This window comes from Pogoniulus pusillus, chromosome 12 (genome assembly GCF_015220805.1).
Source record: "Pogoniulus pusillus isolate bPogPus1 chromosome 12, bPogPus1.pri, whole genome shotgun sequence".
Taxonomy (NCBI): domain Eukaryota; kingdom Metazoa; phylum Chordata; class Aves; order Piciformes; family Lybiidae; genus Pogoniulus; species Pogoniulus pusillus.
Window position 1 is genome coordinate 27,736,860 of NC_087275.1, and position 13,751 is coordinate 27,750,610.

A 13,751-nucleotide genomic window follows, 5' to 3' on the forward strand; every position below is an offset into this window, starting at 1 on the left:
TGTCTACAGCTGCCTGAAAGAATGTTGTGGGGAGGTTGGTGCTGGTCTCTTCTCACAGGTGAGAGAACAAGAGGGAATGGCTTCAAGCTGCAACTGGGTAGGTTTAGACCAGATATTAAGAAAAAAAATATTCCCAGCAAAAATGATCAAGCATTGGAATGGGCTGCCCACAGAGGTAGCTGAGTCACTGACCTGGGATGTGTTTAAAGGTCATTTGGATGTGGTGCCTGGGGATATGGTTTAGGGGGCACCTTGCAGAGCAGGGTTATCTGTTGGCCTTGGTTATCCTGGTTATTCCAATCTGAATGTTTCTGTAATTCTGTATTTCTGTTGTACTGAGTTTGGATGAAGGTATCTAAGAGGTAGCTCTGCTCTCATGAGACCCCGCCTGGAGTACTGTGTACAGTTCTGGAGCCCCCAACACAAGAAGGACATCGAACTATTGGATCAAGTCCAGAGGACAGTCCCAAAGATGCTCAGAGGGCTGCAGCAGCTCTGCTATGAGGACAATCTATGAGAGTTGGAGCTCTTTGGCCTGGAGAAGACTTCAAGGAGAACTTGTAGTAGCCTTCCAGTATCTGAAGGAGGCCAACAGGAAGGCTGGGGAGGAACTATTCACAAGGTCATGTAATGTCAGGATGAGGAGTAATGGGTTTAAACTGGAAGACGGGAGATTTAAATTGGATATTAGGAAGAAGTTCTTTATAGTGAAGGTGATGAAACACTGGAGCAGGTTGCCCAGGGAGGCTGTGGATGCTCCCTCCCTGGAGGTGTTCAAGACTAGGTTGGATGAGGCCTTAAGCAGCTTGTCTTAGTGGAAGGCATCCCTGCCTATGGCAGGGGGTTGGAACTGAATGATCTTTGAAGTCCCTTCCAACCCAAACCATCTATATGCCTAATGAAAGTACTGTGCAGTTCTTGGAATTTGAAACTTGATTCCTTTTCCAATATGCTTCTGGAAGGATGAACATAACAAATGTTGGTACATCTGCCTGCACAAGAAACAAGCTTTCTGGGTAACAAGGAGACTTGGGATTGAATAGTATAATAAAACAAGCAAAAACTCCACTGCACAGGAAACATGAGGATACAAAAGACTTCAATTTCAGCTGAAATTAAAAAGGAAGAACTTTTTGTGACAAGACAGAAAGATGTGTCTTTTAAATATGTACATATGTTTCATCGATGGCAATAGGCATTAATCTGTTAATTTAAGCAGGTACAGAAACCTGACTGGCCACTCTTCTCATTGGGCTAAAAAGACAGTGAGTGAAGGATGGGGAATTACTAAATCTGTTCAGTTACCTTCACCCTCCCTCAGTCTGAGAGCTTTATTCTTCTCCCTCCTACCTCCAGCCACATCCCACACCTCTCATTCTGACATTAGCTATGCTTCTCTGCGAGGCAGCTGAGGCCACTAATCCAGTAGAAAAATAGCCCAGCAAAAAGAGGGATAATTTCCTGCTGGAAAGTTCTCTGGGCTGTCACATGAGAGGGAATGGATGGGAAGAGGGACAAGGAAAGTGAGACATAGACAACAAATCAGACCATCAGTTTAGTTTCCTGTAATTTTACCCAGATTTCTAGTACCAGAATTACAGAACATGACACTTCCAAGCTCCTTCACAACTTTCTGAGGACTCAGAGGCTGTTAGTACATCTTCCAAAGCAGATGTCTAGGTGAGATTTCCAGCAGTCTTTTACCACATGGGTGTTTTTCACTCTGTGTCACTACAGAACCAGCAAGCTGCTTTCATCCTTTCAAAACACAGCTTCATCAGGGTGTCATTTTAAAACTCAATATGTTTAAACAGGAGCAGTTTAAAAACATGCTATCAACTTTGGCTGTTACCCTTTGAGTTACAGGGACTTCATTTGCTCCTGTATTTATATGGAACACAGGGAAGACTCCTGATCCACTGATAGTTGATGATGATACAAAGATTTTAGTGCCCTGAACATACTGACATCACCAACCTCTTTGATCTGGTTGGAGGATTCATTTACTCTGTGAGAACACAGGGTTGCTGTTGCAAAATGCCAGCTAAGGCAATACAAGATGTGACAAAACCAAAGTGAATCTAGATTTCCCTTAGTGTGGCTTGGCCACTACCTCAGCCAATTTTCTCAGGACCCTGGGATGCATCTCGCCAGGTTCCTGTAGACTTGTGTATGTTCTGGTTCCTCAGGAGGTCAAAAAACTGGTCTTCACATGGGAGGGACTTTGCTGCCTGTCTTCATCCACACCTTGTGGCTTTTTATACTTGTGAGGTGCTGGGAGACAAGCTACCAGTGAAGACTGAGGAAAAAAAAGTTGTTGAGAACCTCAGCCTTCTGCTCACCTGTTGCTATTAGCTCACTATTCTTGTTCAGCAGAGGGGGTATGTTTTGTCATTGCTGTACCTGTAGAAGCCCTTCTTGTTATTCTTTGAATTCCTTGCCAAGTTTGGCTCCAACTGTGCCTTGGCCTTCGTGACCTCATCCCTACACAATCAGGCAGCATCTCCACACTCTTCCCAGGATACCTGTCTCTGCTTCCACTGTCTGCACAGTTCCTTCTTGCCTTTTAGCTTACCTAGCAGGTCTTGGCTCAGTCAAATTGGTCTCTTACTATCTCACACCTTGTCACACAGAAGACTGCTGATATTCTCCCCCTCTTCCCTTCACACCTACTTTAAAACTCTGTCAGTCAGCCCTGTAATCTCCTATGCAAAGACACTCTTCCCATTTTGAGAAAGGTGTCTCCTGTTTGATGCCAACAACTCTGGTAGTGTGTAAGCTGTATCACAATCAAAGAACCCAAATTTGTGGTGATGACATCATCCAAAGAGCCTTGTATTAATGGACTGGATTCAATTGCTCATTCTAGTTTCACTGCCTGTGACAGCAAGAACAGAATAAAGATGATCTGTGCTGCAGAATCTCTCACCACTTGTCCCAGGGCTTTAAAGTCTCGTTGAATTGCTCTTGGACTAAGTCATTACTTCCTCTCCACCTACATGAAAGCTCAGTAGCATGTAAGAGTCTGAGGACTGCACATCATTGCAGCTAAGCCCACAGGAACAATTTTTCAACATGCAAAGAGAAGAATAACATCCAAGTACAATATAAAGCATGTGGCTAATCTTCATCAAATCTTTTCAATCCGCTCTCTTTCTGAAGAGATACAGTCCATGTATCTCTTCAGAACCAACCACATCATTGCAGCTAAACCCACAGGAACAGTTTTTCAACATGCAAAGAGAAGAATAACATCCAAGTACAATATAAAGCATGTGGCTAATCTTCATCAAATCGTTTCAATCCTCTCTCTTTCTGAAGAGATACAGTCCATGTTATCATACACATTTACAAGTAATTTAGGTCTCAATTTGCCTTTACCTCTCGTGTTTGAAAGCAGACTGCTTCTAGTGCAGCAAAGGCGATGTGGTTTTTGTTTGTAAACTGAGTAAGGCCACAGATGATACTGTTGGAGAGGAAAAAAATACAATTAGGAAATACTTTTTTTACACTGTTACTTCACACCTAGGCCTTCTAACTGAAAGTTCTTCCAGTTCCATTGTATGCTTTTTAATATATAAAAGCTTATTTCTCTTTGGTATAGATTCTCTCATTTCTGTTTTCCTGACAGGTATGCATTCAAGTGCCCAGTCAATATAACTGCAAAAAAAATAAGATTTTATTGCCAGTCTGCATGCAAATAGATCCATAAACATACAGAGAGACAAACAAACTCTAGTCTTCCTTTAAGAAAAGGAAAGGTACCATTAAGGCTTATTTATCATTTAAAAAGTTACATAATCTATCACTGAAATCTTGATAGAAGTTGTAGTGCTTTCATTTCTTAAGGAAAAGCTCAGCAAGGTCAGTGGTGTGCTCTCAGTGCCTAAAGTTGTTTTCAGTGTGTTCTATTCAGTAGTTGCTTTTGCACCTTCACAGAGATTTTTTGATATGAAAATTATGCTACATCTAACCACCAGTAAGTGGAATTCTGTCAATGTACTATGAACTGCAGGGCAAATAATCATCCTTTTATTCTATTTAAACATCTGAGGATGTGGCATACTACACAGAAATGCTGCTACAGATGGTGCTGGATAAATGAAAGTTCAAAGATATTAAAGGACATTTTTAGTTGTTGCCATCCCAAAGATCACCTTTAACAGTTATAGAATTAAGTATCATGATCTTAAAAACATCTAACTCAAAGATTTTTTTTCTTTCTTATATATGAAAAACATCTAACTTCTAAAGATGCAATTACTTCAAACATTAGGATTTCTTTTCTCACTTCAGGAATGTTATTTCCTATTTAATTTGTTATGCTTCTGTGATGGCCATAGCATGTTGTGATTCCAGCACCAGTAGTCAGGCTCACAGCAGGATAAAAGACAAATAGAAGGTTATTGTTTGAATCAGTAGTTCCAAGTAGTATCAGCAAGTTAAGTCTTAACAACCAGGAAAGGGGTTGGAAGGAGAGGAGAAAGCGGTGTTCAACAGAGTGGAAAGAAAGATGGACATAAGAGTAGAGAAAGGGAGGAGAAATGAAGAGGAATAAAGTGTGCTCTATCGTTTGAGATAGTGAATGCCACAGCCATGAGAAACTGAGCTTGAAAAAGCCTCATCAGCACTAAATTCTTCACTTTCTACTTCTGTTGTTTGAAAGCTCACACGTGTGCAGACCTCCTCTTTCTCTTTGGCAACATGAAAATCCTTTCAGAATCAGAAACGTGTGTACAAAAAATAGCTGATCCTGTTTGTGGCAAGAACAATGCAACTATATTGTACTTGTCCTGCAAAACACACAATGTAACCAGAAGTTTTCACTGTCCTTGTCCTGCAAAACACACAATGTAACCCAGAAGTTTTCACTGTCCCTTGCTCCCTTGCTTTTGGGGGTTTCAGAGAAAGGAGAGAGCAGCTGAGCTAGCAAACCCCTTTTCCTCTCCTGAGGAATCAGTTTTGACCAGATTAAGTACAAAAGAGAAGCATAGCAGTTGCTCGAAAGTACCACATATCACAGGCACATCAAAGGACAAAAAGAACCATTGCACATACTTGGAAGAACTAGTGAAAATACTTGCAAACTCCCTGCAAACATAGTGTTTAGTCAGATCCTTACCCCCTTGCACTGGGTTCCCAGTATGGTGCATACAGTCCTGAAAATGCTGGCACAAAGTAGCAGCCATAAGAAGTCCCTGCTTCCGCAGCCAGTTTTTCTAATGCACACACAGAAACAGTCTTCACTTAGCTTTTCACAACTGTACCAACACATAAACATGACACTTAAAGGTGTTCTGGTTTAAATAAGGAAAATCTTCAGAATATGTTAGGTAGCTGCAAAAAGAATCAAGCCATGTGCAATCAGAAAATAGAATCATAGAATCAACCAGATTGGAAGAGATCTCCAAGATCATCCAGTCCAACCTAGCACCCAGCCCTAGCTAGTCAACTAGACCATGGCACTAAGTGCCTCATCCAGGCTTTTCTTGAACCCCTCCAGGGATGGTGACTCCACCACCTCCCTGGGCAGCCCATTCCAATGGCTCTGTAATGGAACTGTAAATTCCCAAAGGAAGCGAAGCTCCAACGTGCTATGATCATCTTTATACTCATTTGTATCTATCCCAAGTCAAAACCAAGGTACATAAAGCCACTGCTCCTATACATCTATCTGTAGCTATAATTAAAAAATACAACTAACTCTAGCACTGCTCCTCATTAATTACTTGCCCATTTGCAACAATATGAATGGAATGTGGTGTGTAGAGAGGTGTGGGAAGTGTAAAATGAAAAATCAAACCCAAAATGATGTACTCAGCATTCTGACCTCAATTCTGTGAGGTTTACAAGTGGTATCCTGTGGATAAAGAATGCAACCTTTAAAGCAGTCCAAAAGGTCACACTTGACTTGCATTCAAGTCCAGGCAAGCAAGTAAAATGGGATCAAGACCAAAGAGAATTAAGAACTAAATTGCCATTAATTTCAAATGGATTTAGAGATCTAGATTCTCACTTTACACATACAATCACAAGGCCAGCTACAAGGAAATCTTAAAAAGATTACAGATTTTTTAATGTCTGAGTAATGCCTTTGCACACCTTAACTAATATTATTTGTAATAAAAAAAAAATATATTTAAATACCTAAATCTGCAAAAGAAGTAATGTGCATCTCCTTCATATAACAAAAAAACCCTAAAGTGGGTGTTTTCTTCAGCTTTTGTAAATGTCTTCTCTTTTCATTGGTGAGAGAAGCACAGCAACAGACAAAAGAAATAGGAAACTTATTTAAAAAGTCTTTTTAAAATGGTAGTTTAATACATTTTAGGATATCAGGGAGTGACAGGACTGGAGGGAATGGAGCGAAGCTGGAGATGGGTAAGTTCAGAGTGGATGTGAGGAGGAAGTTGTTCAGCATGAGAGTGGTGAGAGCCTGGAATGGGTTGCCCAGGGAGGTGGTTGAGGCCCCATCCCTGGAGGTGTTTAAAGCCAGGCTGGGTGGGCTCTGGCCAGCCTGATCTAGGTAGGATAGGGTGTCCCTGCCCATGGCAGAGTGGTTGGAACTAGATGATCCTTGTGGCCCCTTCCAACCCTGACTGATTCTATGATTTTATGATGCTATGTGTCTACTTAGAATCAGAGTGGAGGGAGAAGTAAGGACATGTTCAGGGAAACACAAAGAGATGATGAAGTTCTACATGGCTTTAAAATCACTGAAAAGATTAAAGCTCTCAAAACTCAAACTTTCAAAAGTCTAAGTCAAACATGTGAAGCCAAGAGGTACTGTAGTGTTTCAACAGTTGGCTAATTCATGTGACTGTACTTTATAGTTTTCTGTATGATCTGCACAGATTTCTTACAGAAAAATAGACTGATGCTTAAAGTTTTTGTTTAAGCTTTGAAGTTTTATGTGAAATATGAATTCTACTTTTTTTTCCCACCTTTGAATAAGGTATTAAATTATTAAAAATACATAACAAAATTCTTTTTAATACTAAATCTCATTAAATTGGTCACTTCCAAACTGCTACATTTGTATGCTTCCAACATGTTCCACATTTTTAGAAGTTTGATACATTCCTAGTTTTTAAAATGTCACACACCAGCATGATTCAGTTCAAACAAAGCTGAGAACATCAGCTACCCAAATGCTAAAGGCTTACTGTATTCTCACCCAAAATAGATTACCATCCTCCACAATTCCTTTAAGAGGCATCTTTGCAAACTGAGGTCCTTAACTCTATAGATATGGAATAGTCCACATTATGCTAGTTTGAGCCTAGCTAGACTGTTTTGGTGAGAAGAACTAGATTACAGGCTGTGCAAGGAAAACAATGGTGATGTCTACTTCCCTCATAGGCTTGCTGAGATGTATAGGAATAAGAAATAAAAGCATAGATAACCACTCTCACTGCTGATGGAGAACTGGCTGAGCTGCATTTCTAACCTCACTCTCCATTTCTTTTCTAATCCACTTTGCTTCCTAACCCCCCTGGCCGAACCTCCATTCTTCCTTGGGACTGGGTAAGGTTGAGAGGGGTAGGGGGAAGGTGCAGGGGTGGTTGAGAGCCCCTCCTGGGGACTCAGGTTTCTGGGAGGGGAGTTATGTTTTTGTATTACTTTCTTACGTTGTATATTTCTGTCTATAACTGTATATACTGCAAATGTCTGCTTGTATATTGTGCTAGCTGTAAATATAAGCTTCATTCATATTTCCAGAGCTGGCTGAGTCTAGTCTGGGTGATTTCTAAAGTGTGGGGGGGCGGGGAACACCCAAACCATCACACACATAAACCATTGCATATGTAAGTCATATTGATGAAAGCATGAAATTTAGGTTTAGAATCAAATATGCTTTGGCCTCTGTCATAGAGACATAAATAATCTTGGCTCTGGAAAATTCAATGCTCTAGGAAACCAGGGAATTCACTCTAAGTTTAGTATTCTCCTAACAAAGTTGACAGAGAGTTTCAAAGACTGTATTGATACAGTGTATAAAGTACAAGTACTAATTAATAGTGATTTCATGGATGCAAAACAAAATGTTCAATCACAGCAAAATACATGCATCATCCATCTTTTCTTTACTTGATTATGTTGAACTTCTGTTCAACATTAAAGACACCAAGACACTGGAAAAGCAAACAAAAGGCTGAACAGCTCCCAGTTGTGAATGCTTACCAATTTCCTGTGAAGACTTAAGAATACCTAGATTGTCCCTCAGCCAGCGAACAACAGCACCAGCAATTGCAACAGATCCCTGAAGGAAACCAAATCACAATGGCATTAAGATTTTGGTAGCTTTGTGTTCCTTTATACAAGACCTGAGAAGGGAGGTTTCTGCTGCTTCAAATTGAAAGCTTACAGTTACAGTTTAAAGCAGTTCCAAGAAACTGCACAAATCAAAACACAAGTTTCTTGGCAGGTGAAGACTGCTATGTAAAAATGGCAGCCTTTTACAAAGGCTTCATGTGGAAAAGAAGTATATTGCATGAACTTTTTCAGTGTAGAGGGTGTTACCATGACATTTCCTAAGCAGTGTTCTTGTCTCTCTAACTTAGGTCTTCTGCTAAATACACAGTAATGAAGTTCGGTTGCCTCAGCTTTCTTTTTTTCTGACAAATTAAGACTTTTATGTTTTGATTTAAAAAGATAAAAACTGATTACATCTAGAGTCTAAATGAAAAATGTCCAGTGGGCATTTGCATTTGCCAGACAAATTGCTCTGCTGCCTCAGCAAATGGCCCTGAAGGGCTTGCTCCATCATCCCATAGATGAACAGCATGACTTCCATCTCAGTCCAAAGTCCAAATGGAATTCTCTACAAGTCAGTGTCAGGTCTGATGGGCTTCACATAAAAGAGAAGCAGCATTGTATGTCCATTCAAAGTCATTGCAAGGAGGAGCAGGGGTGTTGTCTAACTAGTCAACTATTACAGTAACAAGACATGGATTTGATTAAAAGAAAATACTAAATCCACATTTCTTGCCTCTCTGAAAAGTGCTTTAACCACAGCACATGGTAGACTATTCTAGAATGGATACAGGAGAAAGGACCCTTGATATCTTCTGCTGATGTTGTTTCTTCAGACAATATCATTAAAGAGTCAAAGACATCCTGATCTAGTTGGTAGTGTCCCTGCTGACTGCAGGGGGGGTTGGACAAGATGTCCTTTGAGTGTCCCAAACTGATGCATTCTATGACTCTATGGTTCTACATGGAAGAAGCAAAGCACACATGTATGTGTTAGAGCATGCAGGAACACAAATTACTCTCAAGATAGCTCCAGTTCTTGCTTGAAGAACACAGGTTAAAACTAAACCTCTCTCTCTCTCTCTCACACACACACAAACTGAAAACCCCAAAATTTGTCCGAATATGGCCAATACCAGATCAACTTTCCTTAAGGAAGGAAAAGAATAGAGCCTTTTGCATCTTATTAAAGTACTGTAAAAACCACAAACTATTCTCCCAGTGTAGAAAATACTGCATATTGTCTTATCTTGTTTCACATGGAAAACACAGGCTCTTTACAAAAGCTTAGAGAATATGCATATCTTGAGAATAACTAAGCTACCTAACAGAATGACTTCCAGCTATTTCCAACAAAGCTTTGGTGCCAAATAGGTGATCAGCTGATCTCTGCTTAAGAAGAAGAGCTCTGAAAAAATGAACCCAGAAGTTAAAAGTAAAAATCCATTTTTCTTTAGAGTTGTATAAAGAACTGAGGAACTAAATTCTGCAAGTAGGCACCTGAGTCTTAGTTGGGGGGATAAAAGTTCTATTGTTAGAGTATTTTTCTCCCAGAAATATGATTTTGACTTTTAAAATAAGTAAAAAGCCATTATAATGAAATAAAATCCCAAAAATATTAAGTGGAAGAGTAATGCTTTCCCCCCCTCCTTTTTAACCCATTTTTTGGTTTATTTATTAATAACATTTACTAAAGATTTGAAAGAACTGTGTAACAGAAAAAATGCTTCAGCCATCATGATCTACAAATGTAACTGATGTAATTTAGAAGTATTTTTATCAGACTAGATGATTGGAGATAAGGATAACCAAAACCACACACAAGCCTAGAGGCATGCAAGTTATAACACAGCTATTTTGACTTGCATGCAATTGAAGCTAACAGAAGTATATTAGAAAACAGAAGTAAACATGAACATGTATCAATGACTAGACTTACCTCTAGTGCATAACAAACAGGTTTGTCTCTGCCCAGTTTGTAAGCTATTGTGGTTAGAAGACCATGCTCAGAAAATACAGACTAAATGGGGAGAAGAGAAAGTAGAGAGAGGGTGAACAGAGGCAGAAAGCACTTCAGGAAAAATATTCACATAATAATAAACAAGAGCAAAAACTTAATTGGGAAAACAAATCAAACAGGGAAAGTTTAAACAAAGTAAATTATCAGTTACTCTAAATAAACACTTAAGATAGAACCCTCAGATCACTGTGTTAATTTTTGTTCCCACAAGCTGCCTCAGATGTTTCCAGCCTCCTCATAGCAAAGAATGGGGGTGCCTTTAGAAGGACATGTGAATGAGAAGGAATCCAAAGCTTGGCATTATTTATTCAACTACAGCTACAAAGAAAGAATGGGAGAAAATGAAGGGAAGAAACAAAATAGCCAAAATGAGGAGAAAAGCACTTCCAAGTAAGGTTAAGAAATTTATACAAGGAAAGAGCAAGAAATTTGCTATGAAAAGTTCTTTTTGGAGACCTAAGGAGCTAGGAAATGGAGTCTTACTGAAAAACCTTAGGCAAATGATTACTTTCTATTCTCTCAAATTTTACTCTGAACTTTTTCTAATCATTAGCAATATAACTGTTTTTAATAAGCTTAAGAAAGCTAATATATAGTTGTACCAAGAACCTAAATAAAGATGTAAGAAAAAAAAAGGCAAACAACTAAAAAATGCAACTGACCTTCTGTCCTGTATTGCACAGCAAGAAACAACCTGTTCCATACCTAGCATGAAAGCAAAGCAAAGTTAAACCCAGGACATTCAAAGGATAACCTGTTAATAAAATTGGTGAACACATGACTCCCCTGCAGAGAATCAAGACACCACTTTTGCCCCTTGAAGGTTATGTTATCATTAACTGATGCTAAAAACATCATGAAAAAGTTGATTTAAATGCAGCCTGCAGCTTGGGCCCACACCTTTCTCTTTATTTCTTGTACAATACTTAATCAAGGAGCAGATATGGTTGAAAACTAAGTGTGAATTCCTCTTCAGTGGCAGTGTTTACCTACTTCAATTTAAGATGAACAAAATAAATATTTCACAGTATCAAATTCAAGCTTTTAAAGGGCAAAAATCAAGGAACATTTCTCCTGTCACAAAGAAGAATGTTTTCTTTAAACATAGTCAGTTCAAACATTTCTAAAAATGGCTTTTCTTCTTTGAAGATCAGATCACACACAAGGACACAGCTTAACACAAGGATTACAAAATACAGTCCACTCTAATTTATTCTAAGAAATTACAAGTTCCCTACCATTTTAATACCCTGAAAATTAATAGCTTAAAATAGTACTGAGATAGTCTCAAGTTATATTTGCAGGAAAAAAGGTGAAGCAAATGGTTAAAATAAATCTCTTGGAATCACAGAATGAATCTGTTTGGAAGGGACCCTCAAAGGCCAACTTGCACAATCCCCCCTGCAGTGAGCATGGACATCTTTACCTCTGAATCATAGAATCAGTCAGGGTTGGAAGGGACCACAAGGATCATCTAGTTCCAACCCCCCTGCCATGGGCACGGACACCTAGATAAGGCTGCCCACAGCCCCATCCAGCCTGGCCTTAAACACCTCCACGGTCGGGGCCTCAACCACCTCCCTGGGCAACCCATTCCAGGCTTGCACCACTCTCATGCTGAACAACTTCCTCCTCATGGCCAGCCTGAACCTACCCATCTCCAGCTTTGCTCCATTCCCCCTAGTCCTGTCACTCCCAGATATCCTAAAAAGGCCCTCTCCAGCTTTTTTGTAGGCCCCCTTCAGACCCTGGAAGGCCACAAGAAGGTCACCTGGGAGCCTCCTCTTCTACAGCCTGAACAGCCCCAACTCTTTCAGTCTGTCCTCACAGCAGAGCTGCTCCAGCCCTATGATCATCCTTGTGGCCCTTCCCTGGACACGCTTCAGCACATCCACATCCTTCTTGTAAGGGGGGGTATAGAACTGGATACATTACTCCAGGTGTGGTCTCACCAGAGCAGACTAACGGGGGAGAATCACCTCCCTCGACCTGCTGGCCACACTTCTCCTGATGCAGCCCAGGATCTGGTTGGCCTTCCGGGCTTCAAATGCACACTGCTGGCTCATGCTGAGCTTCTCGTCCACCAGCACCCCCAAGTCCCTCTCCTCAGAGCTGCTCTCCAGCCACTCACTGCCCATCCTGTATTTGTGCTTGGGATTGCCTCAACCCAGATGCAGGACCTTGCACTTGGTCTTGTTGAACCTCATGAAGTTGGCTTGTCCCCACCTCTCTAGGCTGTCCAGGTCCCTCTGGATGGCTTCCCTTCCCTGCAGCCTATCTGCTGCACCACACAGCTTGGTGTTGTCAGCAAACTTGCCAAGGGTGCATTCAATGTCTCTGTCCATGTCACTGACAAATATGCTGAACAAGACTGGTCCCAGGACTGATTCCAGAGGGACTCCGTTTGTCACTGGCCTCCACTTGGACATGGACCCATTAACAGCCACTCTTTGGGTGCTGTTAACTAGATCAGGCTGCTCAGATCCCCAGCAAGTTTGATTTTGAATGTCTCCAGGGATGGGGCCTCCACCACCTCTCTGAGGAACCTGTTGCAATACTTCACTACTCTGATTGTGAAGAACTTCCTCCTTATGCCCAACATAAATCCACCCTTTTACCTTTTAATTTAGCTGATTTGTTTAAAAAGGTCTCTTATTTCTTATACAAATACTTTGTGACAGTATTACTTAGAACTATGTTTGTTTTACTAAAATGCAAAGCTAATAACTGGTACATTTGTGCAGAAATACAAACAATAAAGTGAAAGTTAATTAGCAACAAGTACAGATTAATGTGTAATTAAACCTGTGAAAATCCCATACTGTGTATGCACCTACATGCTCAGTTAAGATCGTGGTTGCAAATGGAGCAGTAAATAATTAAAGCAGAGAGCTTTTCCAATGTTTGATTACACCAGCTGCCTGGCTTAACTGATCAGCTATTTTATGTAAAAGGACACTAAGAGGCTGATAAATAGAAAAAAAACTCAAAAATCCCACAGGATTTGTCCATCAAGAGCAGGGAGTTGATTGTCTCTGGTGGGGCCAACACCTTGAGTATTGTGTTCAGTTTTGGGCATCTCAGTACAAGAGATGTGGAGGTGCTGGAGCGAGTGCAGAGGAGGGCAATGAAGCTGGGGAAGGGCCTGGAGAATAAATCTTATGAGAAGTGACTGAAGCAGCAGGGGCTGTTCAGTTTGAAAAAGAGGAGGCTGATGGGAGACATCATCACTGTCTACAGCTGCTTGAAAGGATGTTGTGGAGAGGCTGCACAGGTAATCAGTGAGAGAACAAAAGGGAATGGTCTCAAGCTGCGACTGGGTAGGTTTAGACTGGACATCAGGAAAGAGTGATCAGGTATTGGAATGAGCTGCCCATAGAGGTGGTGGAGTCATCAACCCTGGATGTGTTTAAAGGTCATTTGGATGTGGTGCTTGGGGATATGGTTTAAGGTGCACCTTGTAGAGCAGGGTTAT

At 40.7% G+C, this 13,751-nt stretch overlaps 1 protein-coding gene across 3 annotated transcripts in view; it reads right to left on the reverse strand.

Moving 5' to 3' along the window:
- The window catches only part of GK (glycerol kinase), a 43,010-nt gene that overhangs the window by 12,960 nt on the left and 16,299 nt on the right, over positions 1-13,751 (reverse strand). For all 3 annotated transcript variants that reach the window (XM_064151978.1, XM_064151979.1, XM_064151977.1), the window contains 5 exons: positions 10,939-10,981; positions 10,196-10,276; positions 8,185-8,263; positions 5,123-5,219; positions 3,382-3,466 (listed from right to left, as the gene is read on the reverse strand). In XM_064151978.1, the coding sequence (XP_064008048.1) occupies positions 3,382-3,466; positions 5,123-5,219; positions 8,185-8,263; positions 10,196-10,276; positions 10,939-10,981 (385 nt within the window). The remainder of the gene's footprint in view (positions 1-3,381; positions 3,467-5,122; positions 5,220-8,184; positions 8,264-10,195; positions 10,277-10,938; positions 10,982-13,751) is intronic.